Genomic DNA, 13,330 nt, shown 5'->3' with positions numbered 1-13,330 from the left:
TTAAATGCAGGTGTTGTTGCAGGTGTTGTTGCAAGTGTTGCTACAGGTGTTGTTGCAGGTGTTGTTACAGGTGTTAAATGCAGGTGTTGTTGGAGGTGTTGTTACAGGTGTTAAATACAGGTGTTATTGCAGATGTTGTTGCAGGTCTTGTTACAGGTGTTGTTGCAGGTGTTGTTACAGGTGTTGTTGCAGGTGTTGTTACAAGTGTTAAATGCAGGTGTTGTTGCAGGTGTTGTTACAAGTGTTAAATGCAGGTGTTGTTGCAGGTGTTAAATGCAGGTGTTTTTGCCGCTGTTGTTACAGGTGTTGTTACAGGTGTTAAATGCAGGTGTTGTTGCAGGTGTTAAATGCAGGTGTTGTTGCAGGTGTTGTTGCAAGTGTTGTTACAGGTGTTGTTGCAGGTGTTGTTACAGGTGTTAAATGCAGGTGTTGTTGGAGGTGTTGTTACAGGTGTTAAATGCAGGTGTTGTTGCAGGTGTTAAATGCAGGTGTTGTTGCAGGTGTTAAATGCAGGTGTTGTTGCAGGTGTTAAATGCAGGTGTTGTTGCAGGTGTCGTTGCAGGTGTTGTTATAGGTGTTGTTGCAGGTGTTGTTACAAGTGTTAAATGCAGGTGTTGTTGCAGGTGTTAAATGCAGGTGTTTTTGCCGCTGTTGTTACAGGTGTTGTTACAGGTGTTAAATGCAGGTGTTGTTGCAGGTGTTAAATGCAGGTGTTGTTGCAGGTGTTGTTGCAAGTGTTGTTACAGGTGTTGTTGCAGGTGTTGTTACAGGTGTTAAATGCAGGTGTTGTTGGAGGTGTTGTTACAGGTGTTAAATACAGGTTTTATTGCAGATGTTGTTGCAGGTGTTGTTACAGGTGTTGTTGCAGGTGTTAAATGCAGGTGTTGTTGCAGGTGTTGTTACAGGTGTTAAATGCAGGTGTTGTTGCAGGTGTTAAATGCAGGTGTTAAATGCAGGTGTTCTTGCAGGTGTTGCAGGTGTTGTTGCAGGTGTTGTTGCAGGTGTTGTTGCAGATGTTGTTGCAGGTGTTGTTACAGGTGATGTTACAGATGTGAAATGCATGTGTTAAATGCAGGTGTTAAATGCAGGTGTTCTTGCAGGTGTTGCAGGTGTTGTTACAGGTGTTAAATGCAGGTGTTGTTGCAGGTGTTAAATGCAGGTGTTGTTGCAGGTGTTAAATGCAGGTGTTGTTGCAGGTGTTGTTGCAGGTGTTGTTACAGGTGTTGTTGCAGGTGTTGTTACAAGTGTTAAATGCAGGTGTTGTTGCAGGTGTTAAATGCAGGTGTTTTTGCCGCTGTTGTTACAGGTGTTGTTACAGGTGTTGTTACAGGTGTTAAATGCAGGTGTTGTTGCAGGTGTTAAATGCAGGTGTTCTTGCAGGTGTTGTTGCAGGTGTTGTTACAGGTGATGTTGCAGGTGTTGTTGCAGGTGTTGTTACAGGTGTTAAATGCAGGTGTTGTTGGAGGTGTTGTTGCAAGTGTTGTTACAGGTGTTGTTGCAGGTGTTGTTACAGGTGTTAAATGCAGGTGTTGTTGGAGGTGTTGTTACAGGTGTTAAATACAGGTTTTATTGCAGATGTTGTTGGAGGTGTTGTTACAGGTGTTGTTGCAGGTGTTAAATGCAGGTGTTGTTGCAGGTGTTGTTACAGGTGTTAAATGCAGGTGTTGTTGCAGGTGTTGTTGCAGGTGTTCTTACAGGTGTTGTTGCAGGTGTTAAATGCAGGTGTTGTTGCAGGTGTTGTTGCAGGTGTTGTTGCAGGTGTTGTTACAGGTGTTGTTGCAGGTGTTGTTGCAGGTGTTGTTACAGGTGTTAAATGCAGGTGTTGTTGGAGGTGTTGTTACAGGTGTTAAATACAGGTTTTATTGCAGATGTTGTTGGAGGTGTTGTTACAGGTGTTGTTGCAGGTGTTAAATGCAGGTGTTGTTGCAGGTGTTGTTACAGGTGTTAAATGCAGGTGTTGTTGCAGGTGTTGTTGCAGGTGTTGTTGCAGGTGTTGTTGCAGGTGTTAAATGCAGGCGTTGTTGCAGGTGTTGTTGCAGGTGTTGTTGCAGGTGTTGTTACAGGTGTTGTTGCAGGTGTTGTTGCAGGTGTTGTTACAGGTGATGTTGCAGGTGTTGTTACAGGTGTTGTTGCAGGTGTTAAATGCAGGTGTTGTTGCAGGTGTTGTTGCAGATGTTGTTGCAGGTGTTGTTACAGGTGTTAAATGCAGGTGTTGTTGCAGGTGTTGTTACAGGTGTTGTTGCAGGTGTTGTTACAAGTGTTAAATGCAGGTGTTGTTGCAGGTGTTAAATGCAGGTGTTTTTGCCGCTGTTGTTACAGGTGTTGTTGCAGGTGTTGTTGCAGGTGTTGTTGCAGGTGTTGTTGCAGGTGTTGTTGCAAGTGTTGTTGCAAGTGTTGTTGCAGGTCTTGTTACAGGTGTTGTTGCAGGTGTTGTTACAGGTGTTGTTGCAGGTGTTGTTACAAGTGTTAAATGCAGGTGTTGTTGCAGGTGTTGTTACAAGTGTTAAATGCAGGTGTTGTTGCAGGTGTTAAATGCAGGTGTTTTTGCCGCTGTTGTTACAGGTGTTGTTACAGGTGTTAAATGCAGGTGTTGTTGCAGGTGTTAAATGCAGGTGTTGTTGCAGGTGTTGTTGCAAGTGTTGTTACAGGTGTTGTTGCAGGTGTTGTTACAGGTGTTAAATGCAGGTGTTGTTGGAGGTGTTGTTACAGGTGTTAAATACAGGTTTTATTGCAGATGTTGTTGGAGGTGTTGTTACAGGTGTTGTTGCAGGTGTTAAATGCAGGTGTTGTTGCAGGTGTTGTTACAGGTGTTAAATGCAGGTGTTGTTGCAGGTGTTAAATGCAGGTGTTAAATGCAGGTGTTGTTGCAGGTGTTGTTGCAGGTGTTGTTGCAGGTGTTCTTACAGGTGTTGTTGCAGGTGTTGTTGCAGGTGTTAAATGCAGGCGTTGTTGCAGGTGTTGTTGCAGGTGTTGTTGCAGGTGTTGTTGCAGCTGTTGTTACAGGTGTTGTTGCAGGTGTTGTTACAGGTGATGTTGCAGGTGTTGTTACAGGTGTTGTTGCAGGTGTTAAATGCAGGTGTTGTTGCAGGTGTTGTTGCAGGTATTGTTACAGGTGTTAAATGCAGGTGTTGTTGCAGGTGTTGTTGCAGGTGTTGTTACAGGTGTTGTTGCAGGTGTTGTTACAAGTGTTAAATGCAGGTGTTGTTGCAGGTGTTAAATGCAGGTGTTTTTGCCGCTGTTGTTACAGGTGTTGTTGCAGGTGTTGTTACAGGTGATGTTGCAGGTGTTGTTGCAGGTGTTGTTGGAGGTGTTGTTGCAGGTGTTAAATGCAGGTGTTGTTGCAGGTGTTGTTGCAAGTGTTGCTACAGGTGTTGTTGCAGGTGTTGTTACAGGTGTTAAATGCAGGTGTTGTTGGAGGTGTTGTTACAGGTGTTAAATACAGGTGTTATTGCAGATGTTGTTGCAGGTCTTGTTACAGGTGTTGTTGCAGGTGTTGTTACAGGTGTTGTTGCAGGTGTTGTTACAAGTGTTAAATGCAGGTGTTGTTGCAGGTGTTGTTACAAGTGTTAAATGCAGGTGTTGTTGCAGGTGTTAAATGCAGGTGTTTTTGCCGCTGTTGTTACAGGTGTTGTTACAGGTGTTAAATGCAGGTGTTGTTGCAGGTGTTAAATGCAGGTGTTGTTGCAGGTGTTGTTGCAAGTGTTGTTACAGGTGTTGTTGCAGGTGTTGTTACAGGTGTTAAATGCAGGTGTTGTTGGAGGTGTTGTTACAGGTGTTAAATGCAGGTGTTGTTGCAGGTGTTAAATGCAGGTGTTGTTGCAGGTGTTGTTACAGGTGATGTTGCAGGTGTTGTTGCAGGTGTTGTTGGAGGTGTTGTTGCAGGTGTTAAATGCAGGTGTTGTTGCAGGTGTTGTTGCAAGTGTTGCTACAGGTGTTGTTGCAGGTGTTGTTACAGGTGTTAAATGCAGGTGTTGTTGGAGGTGTTGTTACAGGTGTTAAATACAGGTGTTATTGCAGATGTTGTTGCAGGTCTTGTTACAGGTGTTGTTGCAGGTGTTGTTACAGGTGTTGTTGCAGGTGTTGTTACAAGTGTTAAATGCAGGTGTTGTTGCAGGTGTTGTTACAAGTGTTAAATGCAGGTGTTGTTGCAGGTGTTAAATGCAGGTGTTTTTGCCGCTGTTGTTACAGGTGTTGTTACAGGTGTTAAATGCAGGTGTTGTTGCAGGTGTTAAATGCAGGTGTTGTTGCAGGTGTTGTTGCAAGTGTTGTTACAGGTGTTGTTGCAGGTGTTGTTACAGGTGTTAAATGCAGGTGTTGTTGGAGGTGTTGTTACAGGTGTTAAATGCAGGTGTTGTTGCAGGTGTTAAATGCAGGTGTTGTTGCAGGTGTTAAATGCAGGTGTTGTTGCAGGTGTTAAATGCAGGTGTTGTTGCAGGTGTCGTTGCAGGTGTTGTTATAGGTGTTGTTGCAGGTGTTGTTACAAGTGTTAAATGCAGGTGTTGTTGCAGGTGTTAAATGCAGGTGTTTTTGCCGCTGTTGTTACAGGTGTTGTTACAGGTGTTAAATGCAGGTGTTGTTGCAGGTGTTAAATGCAGGTGTTGTTGCAGGTGTTGTTGCAAGTGTTGTTACAGGTGTTGTTGCAGGTGTTGTTACAGGTGTTAAATGCAGGTGTTGTTGGAGGTGTTGTTACAGGTGTTAAATACAGGTTTTATTGCAGATGTTGTTGCAGGTGTTGTTACAGGTGTTGTTGCAGGTGTTAAATGCAGGTGTTGTTGCAGGTGTTGTTACAGGTGTTAAATGCAGGTGTTGTTGCAGGTGTTAAATGCAGGTGTTAAATGCAGGTGTTCTTGCAGGTGTTGCAGGTGTTGTTGCAGGTGTTGTTGCAGGTGTTGTTGCAGATGTTGTTGCAGGTGTTGTTACAGGTGATGTTACAGATGTGAAATGCATGTGTTAAATGCAGGTGTTAAATGCAGGTGTTCTTGCAGGTGTTGCAGGTGTTGTTACAGGTGTTAAATGCAGGTGTTGTTGCAGGTGTTAAATGCAGGTGTTGTTGCAGGTGTTAAATGCAGGTGTTGTTGCAGGTGTTGTTGCAGGTGTTGTTACAGGTGTTGTTGCAGGTGTTGTTACAAGTGTTAAATGCAGGTGTTGTTGCAGGTGTTAAATGCAGGTGTTTTTGCCGCTGTTGTTACAGGTGTTGTTACAGGTGTTGTTACAGGTGTTAAATGCAGGTGTTGTTGCAGGTGTTAAATGCAGGTGTTCTTGCAGGTGTTCTTGCAGGTGTTGTTACAGGTGATGTTGCAGGTGTTGTTGCAGGTGTTGTTACAGGTGTTAAATGCAGGTGTTGTTGGAGGTGTTGTTGCAGGTGTTAAATGCAGGTGTTGTTGCAGGTGTTGTTGCAAGTGTTGTTACAGGTGTTGTTGCAAGTGTTGTTACAGGTGTTAAATGCAGGTGTTGTTGGAGGTGTTGTTACAGGTGTTAAATACAGGTGTTATTGCAGATGTTGTTGCAGGTCTTGTTACAGGTGATGTTGCAGGTGTTGTTACAGGTGTTGTTGCAGGTGTTAAATGCAGGTGTTGTTGCAGGTGTTGTTGCAGGTGTTGTTACAGGTGTTGTTACAGGTGTTAAATGCAGGTGTTGTTGCAGGTGTTAAATGCAGGTGTTGTTGCAGGTGTTGTTGCAAGTGTTGTTACAGGTGTTGTTGCAGGTGTTGTTGCAGGTGTTAAATGCAGGTGTTATTGCAGATGTTGTTGCAGGTGTTGTTGCAGGTGTTGTTGCAGGTGTTAAATGCAGGTGTTGTTGCAGGTGTTGTTGCAGATGTTGTTGCAGGTGTTGTTACAGGTGTTGTTACAGGTGATGTTACAGGTGTTGTTACAGGTGTTAAATGCATGTGTTAAATGCATGTGTTAAATGCAGGTGTTGTTGCAGGTGTTGTTACAGGTGTTAAATGCAGGTGTTGTGGCAGGTGTTAAATGCAGGTGGTGTTGCAGGTGTTAAATGCAGGTGTTAAATGCAGGTGTTGTTGCAGGTGTTATTGCAGGTGTTGTTGCAGGTGTTGTTACAGGTGTTGTTGCAGGTGTTAAATGCAGGTGTTGTTGCAGGTGTTGTTGCAGGTGTTGTTGCAGGTGTTGTTACAGGTGATGTTACAGGTGATGTTACAGGTGTTGTTACAGGTGTTAAATGCATGTGTTAAATGCATGTGTTAAATGCAGGTGTTGTTGCAGGTGTTGTTACAGGTGTTAAATGCAGGTGTTGTTGCAGGTGTTGTTACAGGTGTTGTTGCAGGTGTTAAATGCAGGTGTTGTTGCAGGTGTTGTTGCAGGTGTTGTTGCAGGTGTTAAATGCAGGTGTTGTTGCAGGTGTTGTTACAGGTGTTGTTACAGGTGTTGTTTCAGGTGTTAAATGCAGGTGTTGTTGGAGGTGTTGTTGCAGGTGTTGTTGGAGGTGTTGTTGCAGGTGTTAAATGCAGGTGTTGTTGCAGGTGTTAAATGCAGGTGTTGTTGCAGGTGTTGTTGCAAGTGTTGTTACAGGTGTTGTTGCAGGTGTTGTTACAAGTGTTAAATGCAGGTGTTGTTGCAGGTGTTGTTACAAGTGTTAAATGCAGGTGTTGTTGCAGGTGTTAAATGCAGGTGTTTTTGCCGCTGTTGTTACAGGTGTTGTTACAGGTGTTAAATGCAGGTGTTAAATGCAGGTGTTGTTGCAGGTGTTGTTGCAAGTGTTGTTACAGGTGTTGTTGCAGGTGTTGTTACAGGTGTTAAATGCAGGTGTTGTTGGAGGTGTTGTTACAGGTGTTAAATACAGGTTTTATTGCAGATGTTGTTGCAGGTGTTGTTACAGGTGTTGTTGCAGGTGTTAAATGCAGGTGTTGTTGCAGGTGTTGTTACAGGTGTTAAATGCAGGTGTTGTTGCAGGTGTTAAATGCAGGTGTTAAATGTAGGTGTTGTTGCAGGTGTTGTTGCAGGTGTTGTTGCAGGTGTTGTTGCAGATGTTGTTGCAGGTGTTGTTACAGGTGATGTTACAGATGTGAAATGCATGTGTTAAATGCAGGTGTTAAATGCAGGTGTTCTTGCAGGTGTTGCAGGTGTTGTTACAGGTGTTAAATGCAGGTGTTGTTGCAGGTGTTAAATGCAGGTGTTGTTGTAGGTGTTGTTGCAGGTGTTGTTACAGGTGTTGTTGCAGGTGTTGTTACAAGTGTTAAATGCAGGTGTTGTTGCAGGTGTTAAATGCAGGTGTTTTTGCCGCTGTTGTTACAGGTGTTGTTACAGGTGTTGTTACAGGTGTTAAATGCAGGTGTTGTTGCAGGTGTTGTTGCAGGTGTTGTTACAGGTGTTAAATGCAGGTGTTGTTGGAGGTGTTGTTGCAGGTGTTAAATGCAGGTGTTGTTGCAGGTGTTGTTGCAAGTGTTGTTACAGGTGTTGTTGCAAGTGTTGTTACAGGTGTTAAATGCAGGTGTTGTTGGAGGTGTTGTTACAGGTGTTAAATACAGGTGTTATTGCAGATGTTGTTGCAGGTCTTGTTACAGGTGATGTTGCAGGTGTTGTTACAGGTGTTGTTGCAGGTGTTAAATGCAGGTGTTGTTGCAGGTGTTGTTGCAGGTGTTGTTACAGGTGTTGTTACAGGTGTTAAATGCAGGTGTTGTTGCAGGTGTTAAATGCAGGTGTTGTTGCAGGTGTTGTTGCAAGTGTTGTTACAGGTGTTGTTGCAGGTGTTGTTGCAGGTGTTAAATGCAGGTGTTATTGCAGATGTTGTTGCAGGTGTTGTTGCAGGTGTTGTTGCAGGTGTTAAATGCAGGTGTTGTTGCAGGTGTTGTTGCAGATGTTGTTGCAGGTGTTGTTACAGGTGTTGTTACAGGTGATGTTACAGGTGTTGTTACAGGTGTTAAATGCATGTGTTAAATGCATGTGTTAAATGCAGGTGTTGTTGCAGGTGTTGTTGCAGGTGTTGTTACAGGTGTTAAATGCAGGTGTTGTTGCAGGTGTTAAATGCAGGTGGTGTTGCAGGTGTTAAATGCAGGTGTTAAATGCAGGTGTTGTTGCAGGTGTTATTGCAGGTGTTGTTGCAGGTGTTGTTACAGGTGTTGTTGCAGGTGTTAAATGCAGGTGTTGTTGCAGGTGTTGTTGCAGGTGTTGTTGCAGGTGTTAAATGCAGGTGTTAAATGCAGGTGATGTTGCAGGTGTTGTTTCAGGTGTTAAATGCAGGTGTTGTTGGAGGTGTTGTTCCAGGTGTTAAATGCAGGTGTTGTTGCAGGTGTTGTTACAGGTGTTAAATGCAGGTGTTGTTGCAGGTGTTAAATGCAGGTGTTAAATGCAGGTGTTGTTGGAGGTGTTGTTCCAGGTGTTAAATGCAGGTGTTGTTGCAGGTGTTGTTGCAGGTGTTAAATGCAGGTGTTGTTGCAGGTGTTGTTGCAGGTGTTGTTGCAGGTGTTGTTACAGGTGTTAAATGCAGATGTTGTTGCAGGTGTTAAATTCAGGTTTTGTTGCAGGTGTTGTTGCAGGTGTTGTTACAGGTGTTAAATGCAGGTGTTGTTGGAGGTGTTGTTGCAGGTGTTAAATGCAGGTGTTGTTGCAGGTGTTGTTGCAAGTGTTGTTACAGGTGTTGTTGCAAGTGTTGTTACAGGTTTTAAATGCAGGTGTTGTTGGAGGTGTTGTTACAGGTGTTAAATACAGGTGTTATTGCAGATGTTGTTGCAGGTCTTGTTACAGGTGATGTTGCAGGTGTTGTTACAGGTGTTGTTGCAGGTGTTAAATGCAGGTGTTGTTGCAGGTGTTGTTGCAGGTGTTGTTACAGGTGTTGTTACAGGTGTTAAATGCAGGTGTTGTTGCAGGTGTTAAATGCAGGTGTTGTTGCAGGTGTTGTTGCAAGTGTTGTTACAGGTGTTGTTGCAGGTGTTGTTGCAGGTGTTAAATGCAGGTGTTATTGCAGATGTTGTTGCAGGTGTTGTTGCAGGTGTTGTTGCAGGTGTTAAATGCAGGTGTTGTTGCAGGTGTTGTTGCAGATGTTGTTGCAGGTGTTGTTACAGGTGTTGTTACAGGTGATGTTACAGGTGTTGTTACAGGTGTTAAATGCATGTGTTAAATGCATGTGTTAAATGCAGGTGTTGTTGCAGGTGTTGTTGCAGGTGTTGTTACAGGTGTTAAATGCAGGTGTTGTTGCAGGTGTTAAATGCAGGTGGTGTTGCAGGTGTTAAATGCAGGTGTTGTTGCAGGTGTTATTGCAGGTGTTGTTGCAGGTGTTGTTACAGGTGTTGTTGCAGGTGTTAAATGCAGGTGTTGTTGCAGGTGTTGTTGCAGGTGTTGTTGCAGGTGTTAAATGCAGGTGTTAAATGCAGGTGATGTTGCAGGTGTTGTTTCAGGTGTTAAATGCAGGTGTTGTTGGAGGTGTTGTTCCAGGTGTTAAATGCAGGTGTTGTTGCAGGTGTTGTTACAGGTGTTAAATGCAGGTGTTGTTGCAGGTGTTAAATGCAGGTGTTGTTGCAGGTGTTGTTTCAGGTGTTAAATGCAGGTGTTGTTGGAGGTGTTGTTCCAGGTGTTAAATGCAGGTGTTGTTGCAGGTGTTGTTGCAGGTGTTAAATGCAGGTGTTGTTGCAGGTGTTGTTGCAGGTGTTGTTGCAGGTGTTGTTACAGGTGTTAAATGCAGATGTTGTTGCAGGTGTTAAATTCAGGTTTTGTTGCAGGTGTTGTTGCAGGTGTTGTTACAGGTGTTGTTGCAAGTGTTGTTGCAGGTTTCAATGCAGGTGTCTTTACAGGTGTTGTTGCAGGTGTTAAATGCAGGTGTTGTTGCAGGTGTTGTTGCAGGTGTTAAATGCAGGTGTTGTTGCAGGTGTTGTTATAGGTGTCAAATGCAGGTGTTGTTGCAGGTGTTGTTGCAAGTGTTGTTGCAGGTGTTGTTGCAGGTGTTAAATGCAGGTGTTGTTGCAGGTGTTGTTGCAGGTGTTAAATGCAGGTGTTGTTGCAGGTGTTGTTGCAGGTGTTGTTACAGGTGTTGTTACAGGTGTTAAATGCAGGTGTTGTTGCAGGTGTTAAATGCAGGTGTTGTTGCAGGTGTTGTTGCAAGTGTTGTTACAGGTGTTGTTACAGGTGTTGTTGCAGGTGTTGTTGCAGGTGTTAAATGCAGGTGTTGTTGCAGGTGTTGTTGCAGGTGTTGTTGCAGGTGTTAAATGCAGGTGTTGTTGCAGGTGTTGTTGCAGATGTTGTTGCAGGTGTTGTTACAGGTGTTGTTACAGGTGATGTTACAGGTGTTGTTACAGGTGTTAAATGCATGTGTTAAATGCATGTGTTAAATGCAGGTGTTGTTGCAGGTGTTGTTGCAGGTGTTGTTACAGGTGTTAAATGCAGGTGTTGTTGCAGGTGTTAAATGCAGGTGGTGTTGCAGGTGTTAAATGCAGGTGTTAAATGCAGGTGTTGTTGCAGGTGTTATTGCAGGTGTTGTTGCAGGTGTTGTTACAGGTGTTGTTGCAGGTGTTAAATGCAGGTGTTGTTGCAGGTGTTGTTGCAGGTGTTGTTGCAGGTGTTAAATGCAGGTGTTAAATGCAGGTGATGTTGCAGGTGTTGTTTCAGGTGTAAATGCAGGTGTTGTTGGAGGTGTTGTTCCAGGTGTTAAATGCAGGTGTTGTTGCAGGTGTTGTTACAGGTGTTAAATGCAGGTGTTGTTGCAGGTGTTAAATGCAGGTGTTAAATGCAGGTGTTGTTGGAGGTGTTGTTCCAGGTGTTAAATGCAGGTGTTGTTGCAGGTGTTGTTGCAGGTGTTAAATGCAGGTGTTGTTGCAGGTGTTGTTGCAGGTGTTGTTACAGGTGTTAAATGCAGATGTTGTTGCAGGTGTTAAATTCAGGTTTTGTTGCAGGTGTTGTTGCAGGTGTTGTTACAGGTGTTAAATGCAGGTGTTGTTGGAGGTGTTGTTGCAGGTGTTAAATGCAGGTGTTGTTGCAGGTGTTGTTGCAAGTGTTGTTACAGGTGTTGTTGCAAGTGTTGTTACAGGTTTTAAATGCAGGTGTTGTTGGAGGTGTTGTTACAGGTGTTAAATACAGGTGTTATTGCAGATGTTGTTGCAGGTCTTGTTACAGGTGATGTTGCAGGTGTTGTTACAGGTGTTGTTGCAGGTGTTAAATGCAGGTGTTGTTGCAGGTGTTGTTGCAGGTGTTGTTACAGGTGTTGTTACAGGTGTTAAATGCAGGTGTTGTTGCAGGTGTTAAATGCAGGTGTTGTTGCAGGTGTTGTTGCAAGTGTTGTTACAGGTGTTGTTGCAGGTGTTGTTGCAGGTGTTAAATGCAGGTGTTATTGCAGATGTTGTTGCAGGTGTTGTTGCAGGTGTTGTTGCAGGTGTTAAATGCAGGTGTTGTTGCAGGTGTTGTTGCAGATGTTGTTGCAGGTGTTGTTACAGGTGTTGTTACAGGTGATGTTACAGGTGTTGTTACAGGTGTTAAATGCATGTGTTAAATGCATGTGTTAAATGCAGGTGTTGTTGCAGGTGTTGTTGCAGGTGTTGTTACAGGTGTTAAATGCAGGTGTTGTTGCAGGTGTTAAATGCAGGTGGTGTTGCAGGTGTTAAATGCAGGTGTTGTTGCAGGTGTTATTGCAGGTGTTGTTGCAGGTGTTGTTACAGGTGTTGTTGCAGGTGTTAAATGCAGGTGTTGTTGCAGGTGTTGTTGCAGGTGTTGTTGCAGGTGTTGTTGCAGGTGTTAAATGCAGGTGTTAAATGCAGGTGATGTTGCAGGTGTTGTTTCAGGTGTTAAATGCAGGTGTTGTTGGAGGTGTTGTTCCAGGTGTTAAATGCAGGTGTTGTTGCAGGTGTTGTTACAGGTGTTAAATGCAGGTGTTGTTGCAGGTGTTAAATGCAGGTGTTGTTGCAGGTGTTGTTTCAGGTGTTAAATGCAGGTGTTGTTGGAGGTGTTGTTCCAGGTGTTAAATGCAGGTGTTGTTGCAGGTGTTGTTGCAGGTGTTAAATGCAGGTGTTGTTGCAGGTGTTGTTGCAGGTGTTGTTGCAGGTGTTAAATGCAGATGTTGTTGCAGGTGTTAAATTCAGGTTTTGTTGCAGGTGTTGTTGCAGGTGTTGTTGCAGGTGTTAAATGCAGGTGTTGTTGGAGGTGTTAAATGCAGGTGTTGTTGCAGGTGTTGTTGCAGGTGTTAAATGCAGGTGTTGTTGGAGGTGTTAAATGCAGGTGTTGTTGCAGGTGTTGTTGCAGGTGTTAAATGCAGGTGTTGTTGCAGGTGTTGTTGCAGGTGTTGTTGCAGGTGTTGTTGCAGGTGTTAAATGCAGGTGTTGTTGGAGGTGTTAAATGCAGGTGTTGTTACAGGTGTTGTTGCAGGTGTTAAATGCAGGTGTTGTTGCAGGTGTTGTTGCAGGTGTTGTTGCAGGTGTTAAATTCAGGTTTTGTTGCAGGTGTTGTTGCAGGTGTTGTTTCAGGTGTTAAATGCAGGTGTTGTTGGAGGTGTTGTTCCAGGTGTTAAATGCAGGTGTTGTTGCAGGTGTTGTTACAGGTGTTAAATGCAGGTGTTGTTGCAGGTGTTAAATGCAGGTGTTGTTGCAGGTGTTGTTTCAGGTGTTAAATGCAGGTGTTGTTGGAGGTGTTGTTCCAGGTGTTAAATGCAGGTGTTGTTGCAGGTGTTGTTGCAGGTGTTAAATGCAGGTGTTGTTGCAGGTGTTGTTGCAGGTGTTGTTGCAGGTGTTGTTACAGGTGTTAAATGCAGATGTTGTTGCAGGTGTTAAATTCAGGTTTTGTTGCAGGTGTTGTTGCAGGTGTTGTTACAGGTGTTGTTGCAAGTGTTGTTGCAGGTTTCAATGCAGGTGTCTTTACAGGTGTTGTTGCAGGTGTTAAATGCAGGTGTTGTTGCAGGTGTTGTTGCAGGTGTTAAATGCAGGTGTTGTTGCAGGTGTTGTTATAGGTGTCAAATGCAGGTGTTGTTGCAGGTGTTGTTGCAAGTGTTGTTGCAGGTGTTGTTGCAGGTGTTAAATGCAGGTGTTGTTGCAGGTGTTGTTATAGGTGTCAAATGCAGGTGTTGTTGCAGGTGTTGTTGCAAGTGTTGTTGCAGGTGTTGTTGCAGGTGTCAAATGCAGGTGTTGTTGCAGGTATTTTTGCAAGTGTTGTTGCAGGTGTTATTGCAGGTGTTGTTGCAGGTGTTGTTGCAGGTGTTGTTGCCGGTGTTGTTACAGGTGTTGTTGCAGGTGTTAAATGCAGGTGTTAAATGCAGGTGTTGTTGCAGGTGTTGTGGAGTCGTACCTACGAAGCGCACTGTCCTCCTCAGGAAGGAGTTGAAGTTGCAGCCTCCTGCGTTGATGCTCCCTTCAGGTCTACGGAGCTTCAGTCTGGACTGCAGGCAGTACACCAGACCTTCAACC

At 44.0% G+C, this 13,330-nt stretch overlaps 1 protein-coding gene across 1 annotated transcript in view; it reads right to left on the bottom strand.

The window, feature by feature from the left end:
• Positions 1-13,330, bottom strand: part of plppr3b (phospholipid phosphatase related 3b) — a 44,962-nt gene that overhangs the window by 27,156 nt on the left and 4,476 nt on the right. Inside the window, exon 4 of the mRNA XM_065956365.1 lies at positions 13,212-13,330. This exon is cut by the window's right edge and continues 8 nt beyond it. Coding sequence (XP_065812437.1) covers positions 13,212-13,330 — 119 coding nt within the window. The remainder of the gene's footprint in view (positions 1-13,211) is intronic.

The sequence above is a fragment of the Labrus bergylta genome, chromosome 6 (genome assembly GCF_963930695.1).
Source record: "Labrus bergylta chromosome 6, fLabBer1.1, whole genome shotgun sequence".
Lineage (NCBI taxonomy): Eukaryota > Metazoa > Chordata > Actinopteri > Labriformes > Labridae > Labrus > Labrus bergylta.
This window is presented reverse-complemented; position numbering and strand designations above follow the sequence as displayed.